The sequence below is a fragment of the Mesoplodon bidens genome (genome assembly GCF_964165515.1).
Source record: "Mesoplodon bidens genome assembly, chromosome: 14".
NCBI classification, from domain to species: Eukaryota; Metazoa; Chordata; class Mammalia; order Artiodactyla; family Ziphiidae; genus Mesoplodon; species Mesoplodon bidens.
Window position 1 is genome coordinate 68,510,880 of NC_138170.1, and position 21,650 is coordinate 68,532,529.

Sequence of the window (21,650 nt, forward strand, 5' to 3'; positions counted from 1 at the left end):
TCACTGGAGCAGGCACGAGTGGGGGCCAGGGAATATCTGCCCCAGTTGGAACCTCCTCTCTCCATGTCACATCCTAGGCCAGACACCCAGGGCTGGCAGAGAGGGAAGAGTCTGCCCTCTGGGCAAGATACAGAGGCGCTGAGTTTTGATTCTCCTTTTTGTGAAAGGGGGGAGAATCACTTCCGTCCTATCTGCCTCACAGACTGGTTGTTAGGGACCAAAGAAGGAAATTCGTGTGGAAGGGCTCTGTAAGCTGGGAGGCCAGCACTGGCCTTGTCACTGCCTCTAAGAGCCGTCCAACAAGCAGCCGGTGCTGAAAACAATGGGCATCAAAGGGACACAATTACAGCCTGCATCTCAAAGCTCCCACGCCTCGCGGCAGGGTGCGGGCAGGGGTGACGCGTCACTTCCTAGTATCTCCTCCTGTCCCACGGCCTCTCCCAGCATCCCGCCTCCCCTCCCCGGAGGGTCTTGTCACCCACCTTGGAGTCTAGATACTGTTGCAGTAGCTGCTGGAGCTCTGTGTTCTGCTGCTCCAGAGAACTGTTTTCTATCAGCAGCTTGGCCCTCTGGGTCAGGACGAGGCTTTGGGCAGAAAAATCGGTTAGAGGCCCATTGAATGCTCCATCCTCTATCAAGTAAGGGCCAGGGGCTCTGTATTTCTATCTGGTTGGAGGTGGAAGAGGACCCCAGAAGGCTTGCCCACCAGAACAGCCCTCCTGCCCTGAATGAGCCAGGCCAGTGGGAACAGAACAGGGAGGGCGGGGCCAGAGGGCTCCTCCCCCAACACTACAGCCCCCCAACAGGAGTTGCCCTTTGGCAGCTTTTCTCTCCAAGAGCTCACGGGACAGGGAGGCGCCAAATGTGGCTGCTCCAAGCATCAGCATCCTTCTCCTACCTGTCTGCCCGGCTCCCTCCTCCCCCTGGGCCATAACAGACACACATACTGGTATTTCTCCAAGGCTGCGTAGAGAGCGTCCCAGAGGTTCAGGGTGGTGGCAGGGATAACCGTGGTCAGGGCCTTCCAGTACTCGGAGTCCTTTGAGTCGTCTCGCACAACCTTCAGCAGCTTCACTGGTGCCCGAAAGTCCCTGAAGGTTGAGAGCACTGGTACCGTCCTCTCCACCAGGTGTCATCCAGGCCCCCGAGCAGGGCCCATCACAGTGCCTGCGCCTCACAGACTTACTGCCTTTCCACCTGTCACCTCCCCCCCCCAGCTACACAAGTTCATCAGATCATGGAAGATTCTCAGAAAGAACACCCACTTGTCATCAATGTTCCTGATTCCTGGTGCTATTGTCACCTTTGCGAAAGCATCACTGGAGTTTCATCCACCAGCTTTCTCTCAATCAGTTTACTTCACTGGCTTTATAGTTTATTACTCTGCCTATTTATTCCACAGATGTAGCAAAGCAGCTCTCAAAATTTATCTCCTCTCCATCCCCTCTAGGATAGGCTTCATCCAGGCTGTTCCCTCCCACCTGGACAAACCTTCCTACCACTGTCCTTGCATCCAGCAGCAGCCGCCCCCTCCTTGCCGCCAACGTGATCTTTCTAAAACGCAAGTCTACTCAGGGCTCCCCCATGGCTTAAGATCCTTTCCTAGCTCCGGTCCACTACAGGGTAAAGACCAAGACCTTGGGCAATTTGGGTAAGGCTCTCAAGATCTGGCCTGGCTCCTCTACCCAAGCCAGTCCCACTCCTCAGATCCTCGACACTCCAGCCATACCTCTTTGTCATGATTCTTGAACCAGGCCTTTCCCTGTGCTGTGACATCCTAAAATGCCCTTCGCCCCCCACTTTGTCCACCGAGGAAAACCCAGTTCTGGTGCCATTTCCTCCTAAAGCCCTCTCTGCTATGCCAGATGGAGGTGACCACTTCCCCTGAGCAACATGACACCTCCATATGCTTTGACCACTGTTCTGATCACAAAGTGTTCTCCCCACGGGGCCTTCACACACAGCAGATCCCAACAGACGTTCGTTGAATGAATAAATGATGAATGAAAACGTGCAAATCACTTCTACACCCATTTCTTTCATTGTAATGTCCATGGATTCCTCTCATCCTCCTTCCAGACATCCTTCTACTCACTACCCCCAAGTTCTGGCTCAGCAGCCTCTTCTCCCATCCCTGGCATCTGCTGGGCCCCCATCCCATCCAGCTTCCCCAGTTCTCAGGCAAGCCCTCCAGCAACACAGCCCACCTGGGTTTCCTCAGACCCTTGACAAAGGCTTCCAGAATCTTGAGAACATCGTTGGGGTGGATGAGCCTGGGAGAAGGCGGGGGCTGCTTCTCCTGTGGCTCCCGGTCCACAAGGCTTCCCTCCTTCTCCCCCTGGGGGTCCAGCTTCTCCAATGGTGATACGAGGCTTGTTCGCTCCTGCAGGGGAGACACGGATGCCAGGGGTTGATCTGGACAAAGGTGCAAGGGTAACCATGGCTGGAGGTACGCAAGCATGAGTGTATGAGGACAGAAAGAGGAAAAACGGAGAAAAGTTAACAGAAAGTTACAGAAGTTAAGGAAAAGATGCAGAGGGAGGCATTTACACAAAGAAAGGAATAGTGAGGAAAAAGAATGGGGAAGAAGGAAGATGGGACCAGGGAGAGGCACATAGGGAGCTTCTAAACAGTGATAATGTGAGAATTCCCTGGCAGTCCAGTGGTTAGGACCCAGTGCTTTCACTGCAGGGGCCCTGGTTCGATCCCTGGTCAGGAACTAAGATCCCGCATGCCATGTGGTGCAGCAGAATTTAAAAAAAATAATAAATAAATGCAGTGCAGCCCAATTAAAAAAAAAACCACAACAGTGATAATGTTCTATTTCTAAATCCAGTTCACAGGTGTTCATTTTATTGATATTCATAAAGCTTATATGATATAAATATCCTCGACTCATAATACAAATTAAATTTTAACTTTTTAATTTTAAAAAGTCCTCCTACTCCTGCCTTGCAGTTCATTCATTTTACTTCCCATGGGCAAATCAATGTTATCAGTTTCTTATGTATCCTTCCAAAGAAATATATATACATATAAGCACACACACACTTTCACTTTTTCTTCCATTTTTACATGAATGATACTCTACTACATACATAGTAGAGTTTCACATACCAATAAACCTTAGAGAGCTTTTCACATAAACACATAAAGAACTTTCTTGTTCTTTTTTTTTTTTTTTTTTTTTTGCGGTACGCGGGCCTCTCACTGCTGTGGCCTCTCCCGTTGCGGAGCACAGGCTCCAGACGCGCAGGCTCAGCGGCCATGGCTCACGGGCCCAGCCGCTCCGCGGCATGTGGGATCTTCCCCGACCGGGGCACGAACCCGTGTCTCCTGCATCGGCAGGCAGACTCTCAACCACTGCACCACCAGGGAAGCCCTCTTGTTCTTTTTTTTACACCTGCATAGTATTCCATTGTGGAGATGCACCATATATTAATCAATTCCTTAATGATGAAAATTTAGGTCATTTCCAATCTTTTGTCATTTCAAACAGTGCTGCGATGAATAAGCTGTGATAAACACATCGTTTCAATTGTATCGAGTATATCAATAGACTAAAATCCTAGAAGAGGAATCACAGGGTGAAGTGTACTCTACGGTTTTTTTTCTTTTAACATTTTTTTAATATTTTTTATTTTTATTTTTTTTTGCTTTATAACAAATTTAATCAGTTATACATATACACATGTTCCCATATCCCCTCCCTCTTGCGTCTCCCTCCCACCCTCCCTATCCCACCCCTCCAGGTGGTCACAAAGCACCGAGCTGATCTCCCTGTGCTATGCGGCTGCTTCCCACTAGCTATCTACCTTATGTTTGGTAGTGTATATATGTCCATGCCGCTCTTTCGCTTTGTCACAGCTTACCCTTCCCCCTGCCCATATCCTCAAGTCCATTCTCTAGTAGGTCTGTGTCTTTATTCCTGTCTTACCCCTATGTTCTTCATGACATTTTTTTTAATTCCATATATATGTGTTAGCATACGGTATTTGTCTTTCTGACTTACTTCACTCTGTATGACAGACTCTAGGTCTATCCACCTCATTACAAATAGCTCAGTTTCGTTTCTTTTTATGGCTGAGTAATATTCCATTGTATATATGTGCCACATCTTCTTTACCCATTCATCCGATGATGGACACTTAGGTTGTTTCCAGCTCCGGGCTATTGTAAATAGGGCTGCTATGAACATTTTGGTACATGTCTCTTTTTGAATTATGGTTTTCTCAGGGTATATGCCCAGTAGTGGGATTGCTGGGTCATATGGTAGTTCTATTTTTAGTTTTTTAAGGAACCTCCATACCGTTCTCCATAGTGGCTGTACCAATTCACATTCCCACCAGCAGTGCAAGAGTGTTCCCTTTTCTCCACACCCTCTCCAGCATTTATTGTTTCTAGATTTTTTGATGATGGCCATTCTGACTGGTGTGAGATGATATCTCATTGTAGTTTTGATTTGCATTTCTCTAATGAGTAAAGATGTTGAGCATCCTTTCATGTGTTTGTTGGCAGTCTGTATATCTTCTGTGGAGAAATGTCTATTTAGGTCTTCTGCCCATTTTTGGATTGTGTTGTTTGTTTTTTTGTTATTGAGCTGCATGAGCTGCTTATAAATTTTGGAGATTAATCCTTTGTCAGTTGCTTCATTTGGAAATATTTTCTCCCATTCTGAGGGTTGTCTTTTGGTCTTGTTTATGGTTTCCTTTGCTGTGCAAAAGCTTTTAAGTTTCATTAGGTCCCATGTGTTTATTTTTGTCTTTATTTCCATTTCTCTAGGAGGTGGGTCAAAAAGGATCTTGCTGTGATTTATGTCATACAGTGTTCTGCCTATGTTTTCCTCTAAGAGTTTGATAGTGTCTGGCCTTACATTTAGGTCTTTAATCCGTTTTGAGCTTATTTTTGTGTATGGTGTTAGGGAGTGATCTTATCTCATACTTTTACATGTCCCTGTCCAGTTTTCCCAGCACCACTTCTTGAAGAGACTGTCCTTTCTCCACTGTACATTCCTGCCTCCTTTATCAAAGATAAGGTGACCATATGTCCGTGGGTTTATCTCTGGGCTTTCTATCCTGTTCCATTGATCTATCTTTCTGTTTTTGTGCCAGTACCATACTGTCTTGATTACTGTAGCTTTGTAGTATAGTCTGAAGTCAGGGAGCCTGATTCCTCCAGCTCCATTTTTCGTTCTCAAGATTGCTTTGGCTATTCGGGGTCTTTTGTGTTTCCATACAAATTGTGAAATTTTTTGTTCTAGTTCTGTGAAAAATGCCAGTGGTAGTTTGCATTGAATCTGTAGATTGCTTTGGGTAGTAGAGTCATTTTCACAATGTTGATTCTTCCAATCCAAGAACATGGTACATCTCTCCATCTATTTGTACCATCTTTAATTTCTTTCATCAGTGTCTTATAATTTTCTGCATACAGGTCTTTTGTCTCCTTAGGTAGGTTTTTTCCTAGATATTTTATTCTTTTTGTTGCAATGGGAAATGGGAGTGTTTCCTTGATTTCACCTTCAGATTTTTCATCATTAGTATATAGGAATGCCAGAGATTTCTGTGCATTAATTTTGTATCCTGCAACTTTACCAAATTCATTGATTAGCTCTAGTAGTTTTCTGCTAGCATCTTTAGGATTCTCTATGTATAGTATCATGTCATCTGCAAACAGTGACAGCTTTACTTCTTCTTTTCCGATTTGGATTCCTTTTATTTCCTTTTCTTCTCTGATTGCTGTGGCTAAAACTTCCAAAACTATGTTGAATAAGAGTGGTGAGAGTGGGCAACCTTGTCTTGTTCCTGATCTTAGTGGAAATGGTTTCAGTTTCTCACCATTGAGGATGATGCTGGCTGTGGGTTTGTCATATATGGCCTTTATTATGTTGAGGAAAGTTCCCTCTATGCCTACTTTCTGCAGGGTTTTTATCATAAATGGGTGTTGAATTTTGTCGAAAGCTTTCTCTGCATCTATTGAGATGATCATATGGTTTTTCTCCTTCAATTTGTTAATGTGGTGTATCACGTTGATTGATTTGCGTATATTGAAGAATCCTTGCATTCCTGGAATAAACCCCACTTGATCATGGTGTATGATGCTTTTAATGTGCTGTTGGATTCTGTTTGCTAGTATTTTGTTGAGGATTTTTGCATCTATGTTCATCAGTGATATTGGCCTGTAGTTTTCTTTCTTTGTGACATCCTTGTCTGGTTTTGGTATCAAGGTGATGGTAGCCTCGTAGAATGAGTTTGGGAGTGTTCCTCCCTCTGCTATACTTTGGAAGAGTTTGAGAAGGATAGGTGTTAGCTCTTCTCTAAATGCTTGATAGAATTCGCCTGTGAAGCCATCTGGTCCTGGGCTTTTGTTTGTTGGAAGATTTTTTATCACAGTTTCAATTTCAGTGCTTGTGATTGGTCTGTTCATATTTTCTATTTCTTCCTGATTCAGTCTTGGCAGGTTGTGCATTTCTAAGAATTTGTCCATTTCTTCCAGGTTGTCCATTTTATTGGCATAGAGTTGCTTAATCTCTCATGATCTTTTGTATTTCTGCAGTGTCAGTTGTTACTTCTCCTTTTTCATTTCTAATTCTATTGATTTGAGTCTTCTCCCTTTTTTTCTTGATGAGTCTGGCTAATGGTTTATCAATTTTGTTTATCTTCTCAAAGAACCAGCTTTTAGTTTTATTGATCTTTGCTATCGTTTCCTTCATTTCTTTTTCATTTATTTCTGATCTGATTTTTATGATTTCTTTCCTTCTGCTAACTTTGGGATGTTTTTGTTCTTCTTTCTCTAATTGCTTTAGGTGCAAGGTCAGGTTGTTTTTTCGAGATGTTTACTGTTTCTTAAGGTGGGATTGTATTGCTATAAACTTCCCTCTTAGAACTGCTTTTGCTGCATCCCATAGGTTTTGGGTCGTCGTGTCTCCATTGTCATTTGTTTCTAGGTATTTTTTAATTTCCTCTTTGATTTCTTCCGTGATCACTTCGTTATTAAGTAGTGTATTGTTTAGCCTCCATGTGTTTGTATTTTTTACAGCTCTTTTCCTATAATTGATATCTAGTCGCATAGCATTGTGGTCGGAAAAGATACTTGATACAATTTCAATTTTCTTAAATTTACCAAGGCTTGATTTGTGACCCAAGATATGATCTATTCTGGAGAATGTTCCATGAGCACTTGAGAAAAATGTGTATTCTGTTGTTTTTGGATGGAATGTCCTATAAATATCAATTAAGTCCATCTTGTTTAATGTATCATTTAAAGCTTGTGTTTCCTTATTTATTTTCATTTTGGATGATCTGTCCATTGGTGAAAGTGGGGTGTTAAAGTCCCCTACTATGAGTGTGTTACTGTCGATTTCTCCTTTTATGGCTGTTAGTATTTGCCTTATGTATTGAGGTGCTCCTATGTTTGGTGCATAAATATTTACAATTGTTATATCTTCTTCTTGGATGGATCCCTTGATCATTATGTAGTGTCCTTCTTTGTCTCTTCTAGTAGTCTTTATTTTAAAGTCTATTTTGTCTGATATGAGAATTGCTACTCCAGCTTTCTTTTGGTTTCCATTTGCATGGAATATCTTTTTCCATCCCCTTACTTTCAGTCTGTATGTGTCTCTAGGTCTGAAGTGGGTCTCTTGTAGACAGCATATATATGGGTCTTGTTTTTGTATCCATTCAGCCAATCTGTGTCTTTTGGTGGGAGCATTTAGTCCATTTACATTTAAGGTAATTATCGATATGTATGTTCCTATTGCCATTTTCTTAATTGTTTTGGGTTCGTTACTGTAGGTCTTTTCCTTCTGTTGTGTTTCTTGCCTAGAGAAGTTCCTTTAGCATTTGTTGTAAAGCTGGTTTGGTGGTGCTGAACTCTCTCAGCTTTTGCTTGTCTGTAAACGTTTTAATTTCTCCATCAAATCTGAATGAGATCCTTGCTGGGTAGAGTAATCTTGGTTGCAGGTTTTTCTCCTTCATCACTTTAATTATGTCCTGCCACTCCCTTCTGGCTTGTAGAGTTTCTGCTGAGAGATCAGCTGTTATCCTGATGGGGATTCCCTTGTGTGTTATTTGTTGTTTTTGCCTTGCTGCTTTTAATATGATTTCTTTGTGTTTAATTTTTGATAGTTTGATTAATATGTGTCTGGGCATATTTCTCCTTGGATTTATTCTGTATGGGACTCTCTGTGCCTCCTGGACTTGATGAACTATTTCCTTTCCCATATTAGGGAAGTTTTCAACTATAATCTCTTCAAATATTTTCTCAGTCCCTTTCTTTTTCTCTTCTTCTTCTGGAACCCCTATAATTCGAATGTTGGTGCATTTAATGTTGTCCCAGAGGTCTCTGAGACTGTCCTCTGTTCTTTTCATTCTTTTTTCTTTATTTTGCTCTGCAGCAGTTATTTCCACTATTTTATCTTCCACCTCACTTATCCGTTCTTCTGCCTCAGTTATTCTGCTATTGATCCCATCTAGAGTATTTTTTATTTCACTTATTGTGTTTTTAATCGATGCTTGATTCATCTTTAGTTCTTCTAGGTCCTTGTTAACTGTTTCTTGCATTTTGTCTATTCTATTTCCAAGATTTTGGATCTTGGAAATAGAATCTTGGATCATCTTTACCATCATTACTCTGAATTCTTTTTCAGGTAGACTGCCTATTACCTCTTCATTTGTTAGGTCTGGTGGGTTTTTATCTTGCTCCTTCTCCTGCTGTGTGTTTTTCTATCTTCTCATTTTGCTTATGTTACTGTGTTTGGGGTCTCCTTTTTGCAGGCTGCAGGTTCGTAGTTCCCGTTGTTTTTGGTGTCTGTCCCCAGTGGCTAAGGTTGGTTTAGTGGGTTGTGTAGGCTTCCTGGTGGAAGCGACTAGTGCCTGTGTTCTGGTGGATGAGGCTGGATCTTGTCTTTCTGGTGGGCAGGTCCACGTCTGGTGGTGTGTTTTGGGGTGTCTGCGGACTTTTTATGATTTTAGACCACCTCTCTGCTAATGGGTGGCATTGTGTTCCTGTCTTGCTAGTTGTTTGGCATAGGGTGTCCAGCACTGTAGCTTGCTGGTCGTTGAGTGAAGCTGGGTACTGGTGTTGAGATGGAGACCTCTGGGAGATTTTCGCCGTTTGATATTATGTGGAGCTGGGAGGTCTCTTGTGGACCAGTGTCCTGAAGTTGGCTCTCCCACCTCAGAGGCACAGCACTGACTCCTGGCTCCTCAATTTGGGATGATTTGTTGTCTATTCATGTATTCCACAGATGCAGGGTACATCAAGTTGATTGTGGAGCTTTAATCCGCTGCTTCTGAGGCTGCTGGGAGAGGTTTCCCCTTCTCTTCTTTGTTCTCACAGCTCCTGGGTCTCAGCTTTGGATTTGGCCCCACCTCTGCGTGTAGGTCGCCGGAGGGCGTCTGTTCTTCGCTCAGACAGGACAGGGTTAAAGGAGCAGCCTCTTCGGGGACTCTGGCTCACTCAGGCCGGGCGGGAGGGAGGGGCACGGAGTGCGGGGCGAGCCTGCAGCGGCAGAGGTCGGCGTGACGTTGCACCAGCCCGAGGCGCGCCGTGCGTTCTCCCAGGGAAGCCGCTCCTGGATCCCGGGACCCCGGCAGTGGCGGGCTGCACAGGCTCCCGGAAGGGCGGTGTGGACAGTGACCTGCGCTCGCACACAGGCTTCTTGGCGGCAGCAGCAGCAGCCCCAGCGTCCCACGCCTGTCTCTGGGCTCCGCGCTTTCAGCCGCGACTCGCGCCCGTCTGTGGAGCCCCTTTAAGCAGTGCTCTTAATCCCCTCTCCTCGCGCACCAGGAAACCAAGAGGGAAGAAAAAGTCTCTTGCCTCTTCGGCAGCTCCAGAGTTTTCCCGGACTCCCTGCCGGCTAGCTGTGGCACATTAGCCCCCTTCAGGCTGAGTTCTCGCCGCCAGCCCCAGTCCTCTCCCTGCGCTCTGACCGAAGCCCGAGCCTCAGCTTCCAGCGCCGCCCGCCCCGGCGGGCGAGCAGACAAGCTTCTCGGGCTGGTGAGTGCCGCTCGGCACCGATCCTCTGTGCGGGGATCTCTCCGCTTTGCCCTACCCAGGTATGTGGGGAGTTTCTTGCCTTTTGGGAGGTCTGGGGTCTTCTGCCAGCATTCAGTAGGTGTTCTCTAGGAGTTGTTCCACGTGTAGCTGTATTTCTGGTGTATCCGTGGGGAGGAAGGTGATCTCGGCGTCTTAGTCTTCCGCCATCTTACCCGGAACTCCTACTCTATGGTTTTATAATCAATCCTGCCACGCTGTCCTCCACAGAGGCTGCAACAATTTACACTCACACCAGCAAATTATGAGCACGACTGTTGCCCAAATCTCAGCCATCACTATGTGTTATCAAACCTGCAGATTTTTGCTAAGCTGACAGATGAAAATGGAATTTGAGCACTTTTAATTTGTATTTCTCTTAATACAAGAAAGCCTGATTATATTTTCATGTTTAAAAGTTTTTTTTTTTCAAAGACCAGGTAATCATTTTATTTTTCTATTCCTGACACTCAAATTCATAGGGGGTGAAAAGACAATAGAACATAATCAAAATAACACACAAACACAATTCAAGAACATTTAACCAACTATTATAGCTGTTCTTCGTAAAATACATAAAAGTAAACAGAAACATCTTGGTATAAATTAATGCGTAACAATCTGTATACACTGTAAAACAATTGTTAAAATTCACACTAAGATACTAGTGCAAGCAGTGGTGTACAAAAGTGTAAACAAGGTTAGTGATGAAAAACTTATCACCGACTTACCACTTCAACATACTCTGCGTTCACTCAAATACTGAAGGCCTCACCACGGAAAACACTTTGATCACTTTTAAAGTGATGTGACTATATTCACCCTGGGTGCTCTTGCCTCAGTATGGCAACTGATTATGAGTCCAGGTTAGGAACAGCAGCAGGGAATCCAGAAACCCATGTGAAGTTGGCCATTCTGATGTGAATCTTTATACTTGATAATGAAAACGATTTCAAGGACAACTTGTGTGTCAAAAACTGTAGAACTGTCACCTCCCTTTTCCCCCAAATATTTAAAACTAAAATTAAATCTAATTCCCCCGCTTCGTTTAAAACACACGCTGAAGAAGAATTCATCCACTCCAGTGCGGCTTTTCCACAGATAATAATTCTGCATGAAATAACTCAAAAACCTTTCCCATTTCTGTCCTAAAATCTGTTTGGGGTGGGGAAAAGGAGATACTGGAAGAAAGGCATGTCCCTGTAAATATTGAAAAGATACCAACTACAAGAAGCAGTTACTTTTAATAAGGCTTAATTCTGTTTAGTCAAGACATTAAAAGTGAGTACTTTAAACATATCTGGCAGAATAAACCAAGAGGCTGAAATATCATTTGCTACTTTTCCCATGGTGCTACTGATGTTTCTAGGCACGGAGAAAGCTTTTTTATTTTCGTTTAGAAGGAAGCTGAAAGTGAAACAGAATAGGTGAATTCCTAAGACCAAAGGTCATGGTGAAATGACCTTGTGGGTTTAGCTAACTGGTAATTCCTTCCAGGCATGTCCTTCAATCCTTATTTGCTTCATATATTACATTATTGATGACAGAAGGAACTACAGTAACTCTGATTTGGACAATAGCTAGAGAAAACACTAATTCTGATATTAAAGTCACTCTTGATGGAATTGGAGCAATCTATTCTCAATGGAATTGGTTAAATATACTATAAAACCTTGGTTTATGACAAAGAGAGGAAATCTTAAGCTTGACAGTCTTTAAAAATAAATATTTGGCACTTGTCTTTCAGCTAATTATGGGAATCTCCGACATATGGAAAAAAAGAACTCAATTTCTTAAGAAATTAAAATGCTTTAAAAAAGCTAACTAAAATCTTATTAGAAAGTCTATCAATGAGGCTTGCAGACACTATCACGTGGCAAGCACTGTATCTAAAAACAAAAGCCTTTTGTGCTATAAAGTGAGAGCTAACTGAGAATAACTAAAAATAAAATAAAATTAAATATATGGATTCATTTTCTTTCCACCAAGAAATAAAATATGCCCAAAATGCAAAAGAGCTGTAGGATAGGAGCAAAATCCCCAAACATCTCAGTGACAAATGCAGCAGAAGAGGCTCTTTTTCCTCAGATGCAGGTCTCCACGATGAAACTGCGCACAAGACCCTACTTGTCGTTTGCCCTGGAGAGTACCATTAAGTATAAAGAGACTGGGGAGTATCTCTAAATGTGGGGAGGCTGCTGCCTGTCACTACTTTTGGTGAAGAGGCACAGAACACCAAACCGGGCGCCAGTAAGACAGAGCACTTTAGAATCAGACAACTAGAATGGGCCTATCAAACCAAAAATTAACCTTGGGTTGTACCAGAAGCTGTGTTTTTTCTGCAGAAGGCCGATCCCACAGGGACTAGGACATGGACCCCATCAGCACTGGTAATGGTAGTGTTACAGATAAAAATACACATGATTCAGAGATAAAGGTGGTATAAGGTGCAACCAAACACAACTTGTCTCCTGGAAAATGCAAAAGCCTCTAGGAATTTAGGCATTATTCTAAATATTCTGAAGCAATCTCCTTTCCCAGTAACCCCCTCATATAGATAATATTAAACATGCAAAATTTCAGAGTATACTAGCCAGATAAGGCACATTAAAATGAAACATTTGCCCAACAAGGATGCCAAATATTAGGGTTTGCTTTATTGCATGACGTTTGCATAAGAAAAAATAATGAAAACTGTAAGGCATCATGCAATCATCAATAAGCTAATTATTAACTGTTCACTTAAGATAGATGGACACATAATTTAAAATTTAAAAACTAGTTCCAAAAAAGTACATAAAAAATTTAACATGATGAACTTTTAAACATGGTTTACATTTGTAGTTTCATATTGTTAAAAAGTGCTTCAAATGTAGTCTGGAAAGTTGCTCTTTAAAAATGGTGCTGGGGGTAATGTCAGATTATAAACTGTAGAAACTAATTATTTTTATGGAATTAGAAAGCTAACATTGTGATATTCAAGCTTACTAGAATCAGTTTTCAATTCTAACTCAAATTAGGTTGATAAAATATTAATAATCTAAAAAACATCTGTTTTCTAACCAACAAAAGTCTATCGAATTCAAGCTATGCATGTTGAGTGATCAAATCTCTGAGTAGGCCTGAATGGTGAGACCTTGAACCGATGCGGGCTGGTGTTAATCAATGTACTGCCACATCCAGCGGAAGCCTTCTCCATAGCCTTGTCTTTTGAGCACACTACACATGAAAACTTCTAAGTGCTGGGCATTCAGTTCTTTCAGAGACACACTGCCCTTTCCTGTTGTCTGACCATATAAACCAAACATCTCTCGCAACCTCTCTTCACTGATGGCTTCAGGTCTGTCAATCTTATTCCCAAGAATCAGTATAGGCACATTAGCAACAGTTTCATCTGTCATTAGTGAACCAAGTTCTTCTTTTGATTCTAACAGCCTTTCATGGTCTACACAATCTACCAGAAATACAATGCCATTGATAGCAGGAAGGTAGTTTTTCCACACTCTTCGAGCTTGAACATGTCCACCCAGATCAAAAGTTGTAAAGGTCATGCCAGCAATGGTTAGTTTTTCTGAAATGGGATGTAACATTGGGACATGTTGTCCAAGTCTGTCATCTTTTAGCATGTGTAGCAATGTTGTTTTTCCCACATTATCCAATCCAAGAAATACCAATTTCCCAGTTTTCTTATATAATCCTAAAAACTGTAGCACACTGCTGAAACCACTGTAAAGCCAGTCAAATATGAAGGACATAGCCAAATCTTATAGGGTCTGCAATTGGAGAGAACACAATTCTTTGCTTGGCGTCGGCCCTACTCACTCCGACACCGAACTGCAAAGAGCAATGGCTGCCGCGGCCCTAGTCCCTAAAAGTTACCTTATTGCCTCTTCTAGGAGGTGTTTGTTCATATCCCTTGTCTGTTCCATTGACTTGTGGGTCTTTTTCTTATTGGTTTATGAGAGTTCTTTATATAGTAAGGAAATCAGCCCTTAACTGTGATATGAATTAAAAATATTTCCCCCCTCCTGTCATCTGTGTCCTAACTTCGCTTATAGTGATTTTTGCTCTACAGAATTTTTTTAATGCAATCAAATATGTCCTTTTTTTTTTTTTAGCTTCTGTGTTTTGTCCACTCAGCCAACTCTTTCTGGAAGCACAACAGGATACTCACCCTGGGGCTAACAATACTAAAAACATTTTTTAATTCAAGTTTTAATTTTTATATTAAAATTTTATAATATTTTTAACATGATGACTTCCTCAAAATAGTCAACTACAATCAAGATAGGTATTAAAAATGGGCCCTGCTTTGCAGGAAAGTGCTACGGATCAAAATATTCAGAACTTGGTGAGCCCAGGTCTCATGTGGCTGAGGCCTGGCTTTGAGGGAAGGCCCTGGAAAAGACTCCTTGGGCCTCAGTATAAGAACAGCATCTCATCGCCAGCCAGCCTTCCCTTTACAAAGACAAAAAGTAATAATAACGAGGGAAATGCTGAGTTAGCTATCCTTGACACAAAACCCACACTATTTCTCCAGAAGTATTATTCAAAGGCAGCAATGCTCTCTGGGGGCTTCCAGGAGAATTTTAAATGCTCTCTTTTTTATTACATGTCACCTTACCTGGCTGGGAGGTGAATGATGATCTTGGTATTTGAGGAAGAAATTTACCAGTTTATACAAGTCATCCTCATTTTCAATTCCAAGGGCCTGAGGGAAAAATAGAATGCTCAAATACCACACATCCAGAAGCGCCCCCTCCCCACATGGCTCCGGGAGTCAACAGGCCCTCAGCTCCCGGGAGGAGGGGGCTCCCTCCCCTCAGCAGCCCCAGCGCCTGCCATGGCCCAGAGTACAGGCCATTCAAGCCCAGAAAGCTCAGTGAATCTGGACACGCACATCAGAACAGAGGAACGACGCTCAGGTCAGGAACGGCTCCATATAGGCCTGGTGGGCACAAGAATGCTAACGGGGCTGAAGCCACATCTCAGTTTAGGGGCAGAGGGGAGAACCTACGGCTGAGAGCTGGGCCATGAGAGAGGGACTGACAGAGGAAGGGGTGGGATGGGAGACATCGATGCGACTCTGAGGCCAATTCGCACATGGAAAACAGGTGAAGGGAAGGATGTGACAGGGAGCCGGGGAAGTCCCGGGAGCCCCGCGTCTACTCCTGGGCTGAGGCCATGCTGGAAAACCCAGGGGGCTGTCTTTTCCCCAGGACCCTCACCCACTCAGCCCTGGGGGGACTCACTGAGAAGATGGCGTCCAACTTCAGCAGGTAATGCTCGTTCTTATCCAGGGGCAGGAGAAGGCTCAGCAGCTTGCTCTCTATGAGGAAACCCTGAGGAGAAGGGAGATGACATCTCCAGTCAGAGACAGAGTTCAGGACGAGTCCCAGGCCCCGCATCCCCCCTCTGGGTAACTAGCCAGGGACAACTCCACAGAGCAGAAGCCCAGGGCTGACACACTGGGCAGCAGGGCCCTTGGAGGGAGGCCTTCCCGGGTTGCCTAAGAGCCCTTCCCAGAGACAAAGCCAATCCTCACGATGGACTGAGCTCCCCGCACCTCCGAAGGGTGCAGACGCACCTCGCCCACAAGCCATGGGGTGAACGCCTGAGCTCCCCACCGCCATCCAGACGTGATCCAGTCCCATTCCCACCCGCCCATGTCACTTCACTCAAATGCTAGTCCCCAGACATCTACCGGCCACAGCAGTAGGCAGTGAGCTGCAGGAGAGGAGGGCTGGGGGGAGATGGAGACACCAGGGCGGAACACAGTGCACGTCAAGTGCGGGGGGGAGGGGGGAGAAGACTGGGTGCCCGCTCGGAGTGGGGACAACGCCTGGCGGAGGGCTCCTTGGAGGGGTGGCCACAGGCAGCAAGCCTGCGGACAGAGGGGAGCACCCGCCTGCCGCCTCCTTCAGCTGGAGCTGCCCTCGGTAGCAGGAGCCCCCCCACCCCGTGCCCAAGGACAGTCCCAAGTGGACTGGAGGCTGCCAGTCTTTGGTATACCTCCTTCCCATCTCAGAAATGAAAATCTGCATAAACACCAATTCTGTTTGGGTACAATAAGACTTCTAGCTGAACCAGCTCCAACGAGGCCTTTACACCAATTAGTTTTGCTAATATACAGTGAAGATATCCAAGGCCTAACACCCCCAGAGTAATTGCAGACTCAGCTCCCAGAGAAAGGCCACCGCGTTGGCTGTGGCCATGCTACTCGTCAGGTGGATGCACGCAGGCGAGACCGGTGCCCTTTCTCTCGCAGGTGAGCAATTGTTTAGCTTTTTTTTTTAATTAGCAGGAGCCCGTTGGCTGGCCTGGGCCAGGCTTGCTGACCACTAAGGTAGGGCCTGTTGACCAGCCAGGTCAGCTCTGGAGCACGACAGCCTCTCTGCGACCCCACGAAGCCCAGGGGCCGCCCCCAGCACCATCCTGAGGGCCGGCCCACTCCTGCCTCCAGATCACCTCTGGCCCGTCCAGTGTCATCAAAAGCAGCCCTCAAGAAGGGCAGAAAGGGGCTTCGCTGGTGGCGCAGAGGTTGGGGGTCCGCCTGCCGATGCGGAGGACACGGGTTCGTGCCCTGGTCCGGGAGGATCCCGCATGCCGCAGAGCGGCTGAGCCCGTGAGCCGTGGCCGTTGAGCCTGCGCGTCCGGGGCCTGTGCTCTGCAACGGGAGAGGCCGCAGCGGTGGGAGGCCCGCGTGCCGCAAAAAAAAAAAAAAAGGAGGGCAGAAAGTCGGCAAAGCCACCCGCCAGGAGCCCAGCCTCACCGACTCGTCACACAGGAGCATCAGGATCTTCCTGGTGGTTTTCGCTGACACTTGCTTTGGCAGATCCAGGTACGACTCTGGTTCTGAGGCAGCCTCTTCTGCCCCCTCCTCTTCTGCAGAGGGGCATAGAGAGAAGAGAGAGAGAAAGAAAGAGAAGGTGACTTCTTGGCCTGCTTCACTTTGAGGAACAGTCAAACGGCTTTCCTTGAGAAAATGTATGCCTTAAAAGGCCTCTTTAAGGCACTAGCAAGTTTCTTTAGCTGAAGAAAGCCTATCATGTGGGGAAAACAAAAAGGGAGGTTGGGAGTCGAAATAAGAGACTATCCAGAGAATTCTGCCGCTCTTGGCCAGCCTATAAAGCCTCACTCTCCCCAGCTTCATCTACCTGGAAACATCATACTCAAAATCCAGCCTTGACCAGGAAGTGGTAGGGAGACTGTGAACCTATTTATTATTTGAGAGATAAATCTAACACATCCACCATATGGTTTCTAAACCTGCAGAAGATTAGAAGCAGCCCATGAAAATGTAGGAAAAGTAGCTGCCTCGCAGAAGAATAATATCAGCAAGAACTGGCAGCTGATAGAAAGAGCAAAATTTTTCTTAATTAAAATTTTAAAACTTTAAGTGTTTTATGCTATACATCCCTCATCTGAAAATAGTGATAAAAATCATTGTACTTCCCAGGTTTTACTACTTGCTCAAAAGGTAAAATAAGATAATATATATGAAAAGATTTTGAAAAGTACAAGAGCAAATTGCTGGTGGAATGCAAAATGGTACCACCCCTATGGAGCAATACCCAGAAAAATTACAGAGGCATTTACCCTTTGATCCAGTGATCCTACTTCTAGGGAAATATCCCAACTATTCACAGGCAAAAACATGAAAACACAAATGCACAAAGCTATGTATTACAGCAATATTATAATAGCAAAAACGCAAAGAAAACTGGAAATATCCCAAATAACCATCAACAGAGGACTATTTGAATAATTATAGCCCAGTCACTCAATAGAGCACCAGATAAAAAAGGAATGAAGAGTATTTCTTCTTCCTAGTATAGACTCATCTCCAGAATATATTGTACGTGAAGAAAGCAAGGTGGAGAAAAGCATATGTTCTCATTTACCTAAAAATTGGTTTATATAAAGATATACACATTTGTTTAGAATTTTAAAAAGTAGCAGAAGGGGCTTCCCTGGTGGCGCAGTGGTTGAGAGTCCGCCTGCCGAGGCAGGGGGCACGGGTTCGTGCCCCAGTCCGGGAAGATCCCCCATGCCGCGGAGCGGCTGGGCCCGTGAGCCATGGCCACTGAGCCTGCGCGTCCGGAGCCTGTGCTCCGCAACGGGAGAGGCCACAACAGTGAGAGGCCCGTGTACCGCAAAAGAAAAAAAAAAAAAAAAAAAGTAACAGAAGGATAAACCATAAATTATTAAATAGTTACCTATAGGAGAGGGACAAAAGAGGATAAAAGCTATACTTTATTGAGTATAACTTTTTTGTACATTTGACTTTGGAAACGTAAATATTTTACATAATTATAAAACAAAATTCAATTGTAAAAGAGCAATCACTAACAATCAAAACTAAAATGAAACAAAAAGACCTAAGCATGTATACAGTTAGTGACATAACCGCATAGAAACCATTCCAAGTGATTTTAAAAGACAGTAATCTGTCTGTACATCCCTAGTAGGTTGTATCCTAAGAACAAAAAGAACTGCAAAGAAAGTTTAAACTCTTTTTAGTAATCATTTGTTAGTGGTAGGGTTGCTCTTTTATTCTGAGACTATTTTGTGGTACTGTAAAAAAGTATATGAGTAATTATTTTGAAGGCACTGAGTACCAAGATTTTCAAGTTAGGAGAAAGGAGATACACTTTGATAAGGTTAAGTAAAACATCCTGGCATCCTGATGATTAGGAAGTATTAGGATTATGTTTTAAAGATAAAATAAATCATGTATCATAAATACATGATTTATTTTATGTTTATCTTTAAAGCATAATCCTATACCCTCAGCTCACCCACAGAGAAGGCCTGGAAACAATGACCAATCAAAACAGTGAGCCCTCCAGCACCCAGACTATGGTTTCAAAATGCCATTCCCTATTTAAAAGGACAAAGTCTCCTTGGAGGAATGGCTGATTCCAGACTTGAAGCAGGAAAAGCGTAATGTGAGCCTGGAACATCTGGTCATTGTGGAAAGCCATGAAGCTATCAAAGGCTGCCGGGGGATGTATATGTATAACTGATTCACTTTGTTATAAAGCAGAAACTAGCACACCATTGTGAAGCAATTATACTCCAATAAAGTTGTAAACAAAACCCAAGAAACAAAGACTGCTGGGGTTGTGTCGAAAGGACCCAGAAGCTGACATGAAAAGATTCCCGCTGGCCAAAGATGGAATAAGTTGAGCATTTAGTAAGGATGATAACTGTAGTGAAAAGAAACATCATATTTGTTTAAACCCACGTGTTCATAAGGAAAAATTTAAATAAAACCTCATTGGTCACCTTTAGAAGATACTAGAGCCCCAGTCTATTTATTCTGAAGACTAGTAAACAGAAAAAAGGCTAAGCACTATCCTGCTTTTCCTGTACAAACTGTACCTCAGGGTAGCAAATAGCTGATGGGGAGAAGATTCTCCTTTCAGAAGGGTTCCAGCTAATAAATGAAGGCAGAATGATAGAACTTAGAGCACCATTTTGCAATCCCTAATGCAGTTAATGGATCTTAGACAATGGTTATCAATGGTTGCTCACATCACAAAGGGAGACAACTTGGCATCAGTTTATCCCAGTGGAGGTAGGCAACAGTGTATATAGGAAAAATAAAGTGAACTTGAATCTGACCAAGCTTCTAGATCTAACTACCGGTTTATAATACAGGGGAGAAGGTAAAGCTATAAATTAGAGGAAACTTAATAGTCATATCAACCAGTCATGCTCTCTGGACCTCTCAAGCTATGAAACCTTAACCCCCAGATAAGGGCACTGCTTTCAGTTCCCTTAGCTGTAAAAGGAGTGGGTTGACCCGATGTTCTCAGAGGGCCCCTCCACTCCAGCTCGAAGACGCTATGACTCTCTTCCGGTCACCTGCTTCCATCAGTACTTCCTCTAAGATTTGTGTGGCCGACTTCAGCTGCTGCTGAGAAATTGGTCCCACATTCCTCAGGAACCAGAAGTCAGGTGCTGTCCAGGGGAGCCCCAGGTGATGGGTATGGATGATCCTGTCTACATCAAAGGCTCTGCTTATCAGATCTTTTGCCTCCTCTTCATTCATCAGCCAAATCTCCCGAAACTGCTTGTCATCAATGAGAGCGAAATGCCTGTGAAGGAGAGTTATTGACCGTGGACAGCTGATTCCAGTGCCAGGCCAGCCCCCGTCCCCACCCCCAATTAGCGGCAGGGCGAGAACCGAGGCAGAGCTGTGGGAAACCCTGAGCCTGGCCCAATCCCTGAGCTCCTGATTCTCACCTGTGAGAACAAGGCAGGTGACATGCAAGTAAAGGGACAGGAAAGACAGCACAAAGGATTCTCTGGTGCCCTGGTCCAGCTCCCAAGAAGCAGGTGATATCAAAGTCTGATGAAATCACCGCCACTACCAGCTCTACCCCTGCAACCTCTATTCTAGGGCACGTGCCTTGGGACCCACGTCCCTGAAATACCTCATGGCTTTCTGCACCTCCTTGAATTGCATCACAAGGCATTTGTAGTCTGAGGTTAGGGACTGGTTCTCCTCCTGAAACTGCTTTACCTGCTTGTTATATTTTGATCTCAGATTGTTAAGTACATCATGAAGGCTGGGTTGAAGAGGAAAAAAAAAAGTTAGTCTGCAGCTGAAGAGAAGCTGCAATGTATGGTCCTCTTATCTACTATCTAAATCTAGGCTCAGACTTGTGGAAGGTTCGGGAAACCCTCCCAGATATTTCCCCAAACACAGCTCCAGCTGTGATCAAGGAAACGCAAGCAACAGGAGGTAATGGGATCATCCAGAACTAAATGCATTTAAAACAATCCATAAGCCCAAACCCACCAAGAGGTAGCCTCTTATTCAACAATGTGACTGAATCTTCCTCAGCACAGCACTTGTCAGGGTCCACACCTAGTGCTGACTCACAGATTTAAATAACCTACCTCAACTTCTGAAACAAGGAAAACAGAAAGGAAAAAAGTAAAACTGCATCTCAAGCCTATGATATTTGAGTCCCCCCATCCCGAAAGAGCTGAAACTGTTAACGAGCCCAATAACTCATTCATTCATCAAACATGAAAGGTCTCCTTTGTGCCAAGGATATGTTTGAATACCAAGATGAATACAAGGATATGTCTGAGTACAAAGCACTATCAGTCCAGCCAGAGACAAAGACAAACGTTAATTACAGAACTGTGTGAATAGTGCTACAGAAGAGTTTCACACAGGGTGCCAGGGGAACCTGGCTTGCAGGAGAGGGGGAGTGGTCAAAGGTTCCAGCGCCAGGAGAGACAGCTATGACCTGCCCAGAGCACCATGAACATAGTCAGGCCACCGATGCCCGGCTCACTGCTAATAGCTCTGTATATAGAAACTTGTCAGATGAAATACACAGGCATGGCTTTTAGACCTAAGACCAGACTTCAGACTTTGTGCTCCTGAACAGACATCTTATGTCAGTGTCTCACTTACACAGGAACAGGAAGGTTTGAGGACTGACAAAGTTTCAGTTTAAAAATTCTAAGGACTTCCCTGGTGGCGCAGTGGTTAAGAATCTGCCTGCCAGTTCAGGGGACACGGGTTCGATCTTGGTCTGGGAAGATCCCACAAGCTGTGGGACAAGTAAGCCAGTGCACCGCGACTACTA

At 44.3% G+C, this 21,650-nt stretch overlaps 2 protein-coding genes across 2 annotated transcripts in view; both read right to left on the reverse strand.

Moving 5' to 3' along the window:
* The window catches only part of DRC1 (dynein regulatory complex subunit 1), a 53,762-nt gene that overhangs the window by 899 nt on the left and 31,213 nt on the right, over positions 1–21,650 (reverse strand). Inside the window, exons 9-16 of the mRNA XM_081254064.1 lie at positions 20,478–20,612; positions 19,906–20,138; positions 16,805–16,917; positions 15,285–15,374; positions 14,657–14,743; positions 2,208–2,383; positions 948–1,091; positions 483–585 (exon numbers count right to left, since the gene is read on the reverse strand). Coding sequence (XP_081110190.1) covers positions 483–585; positions 948–1,091; positions 2,208–2,383; positions 14,657–14,743; positions 15,285–15,374; positions 16,805–16,917; positions 19,906–20,138; positions 20,478–20,612 — 1,081 coding nt within the window. The remainder of the gene's footprint in view (positions 1–482; positions 586–947; positions 1,092–2,207; positions 2,384–14,656; positions 14,744–15,284; positions 15,375–16,804; positions 16,918–19,905; positions 20,139–20,477; positions 20,613–21,650) is intronic.
* Positions 13,048–13,849, reverse strand: LOC308627712 (small COPII coat GTPase SAR1B-like). The gene has a single exon (XM_081254063.1). The coding sequence runs from the start codon at positions 13,785–13,787 to the stop codon at positions 13,191–13,193; it is 597 nt and encodes a 198-aa protein (XP_081110189.1). The 5' UTR covers positions 13,788–13,849; the 3' UTR covers positions 13,048–13,190.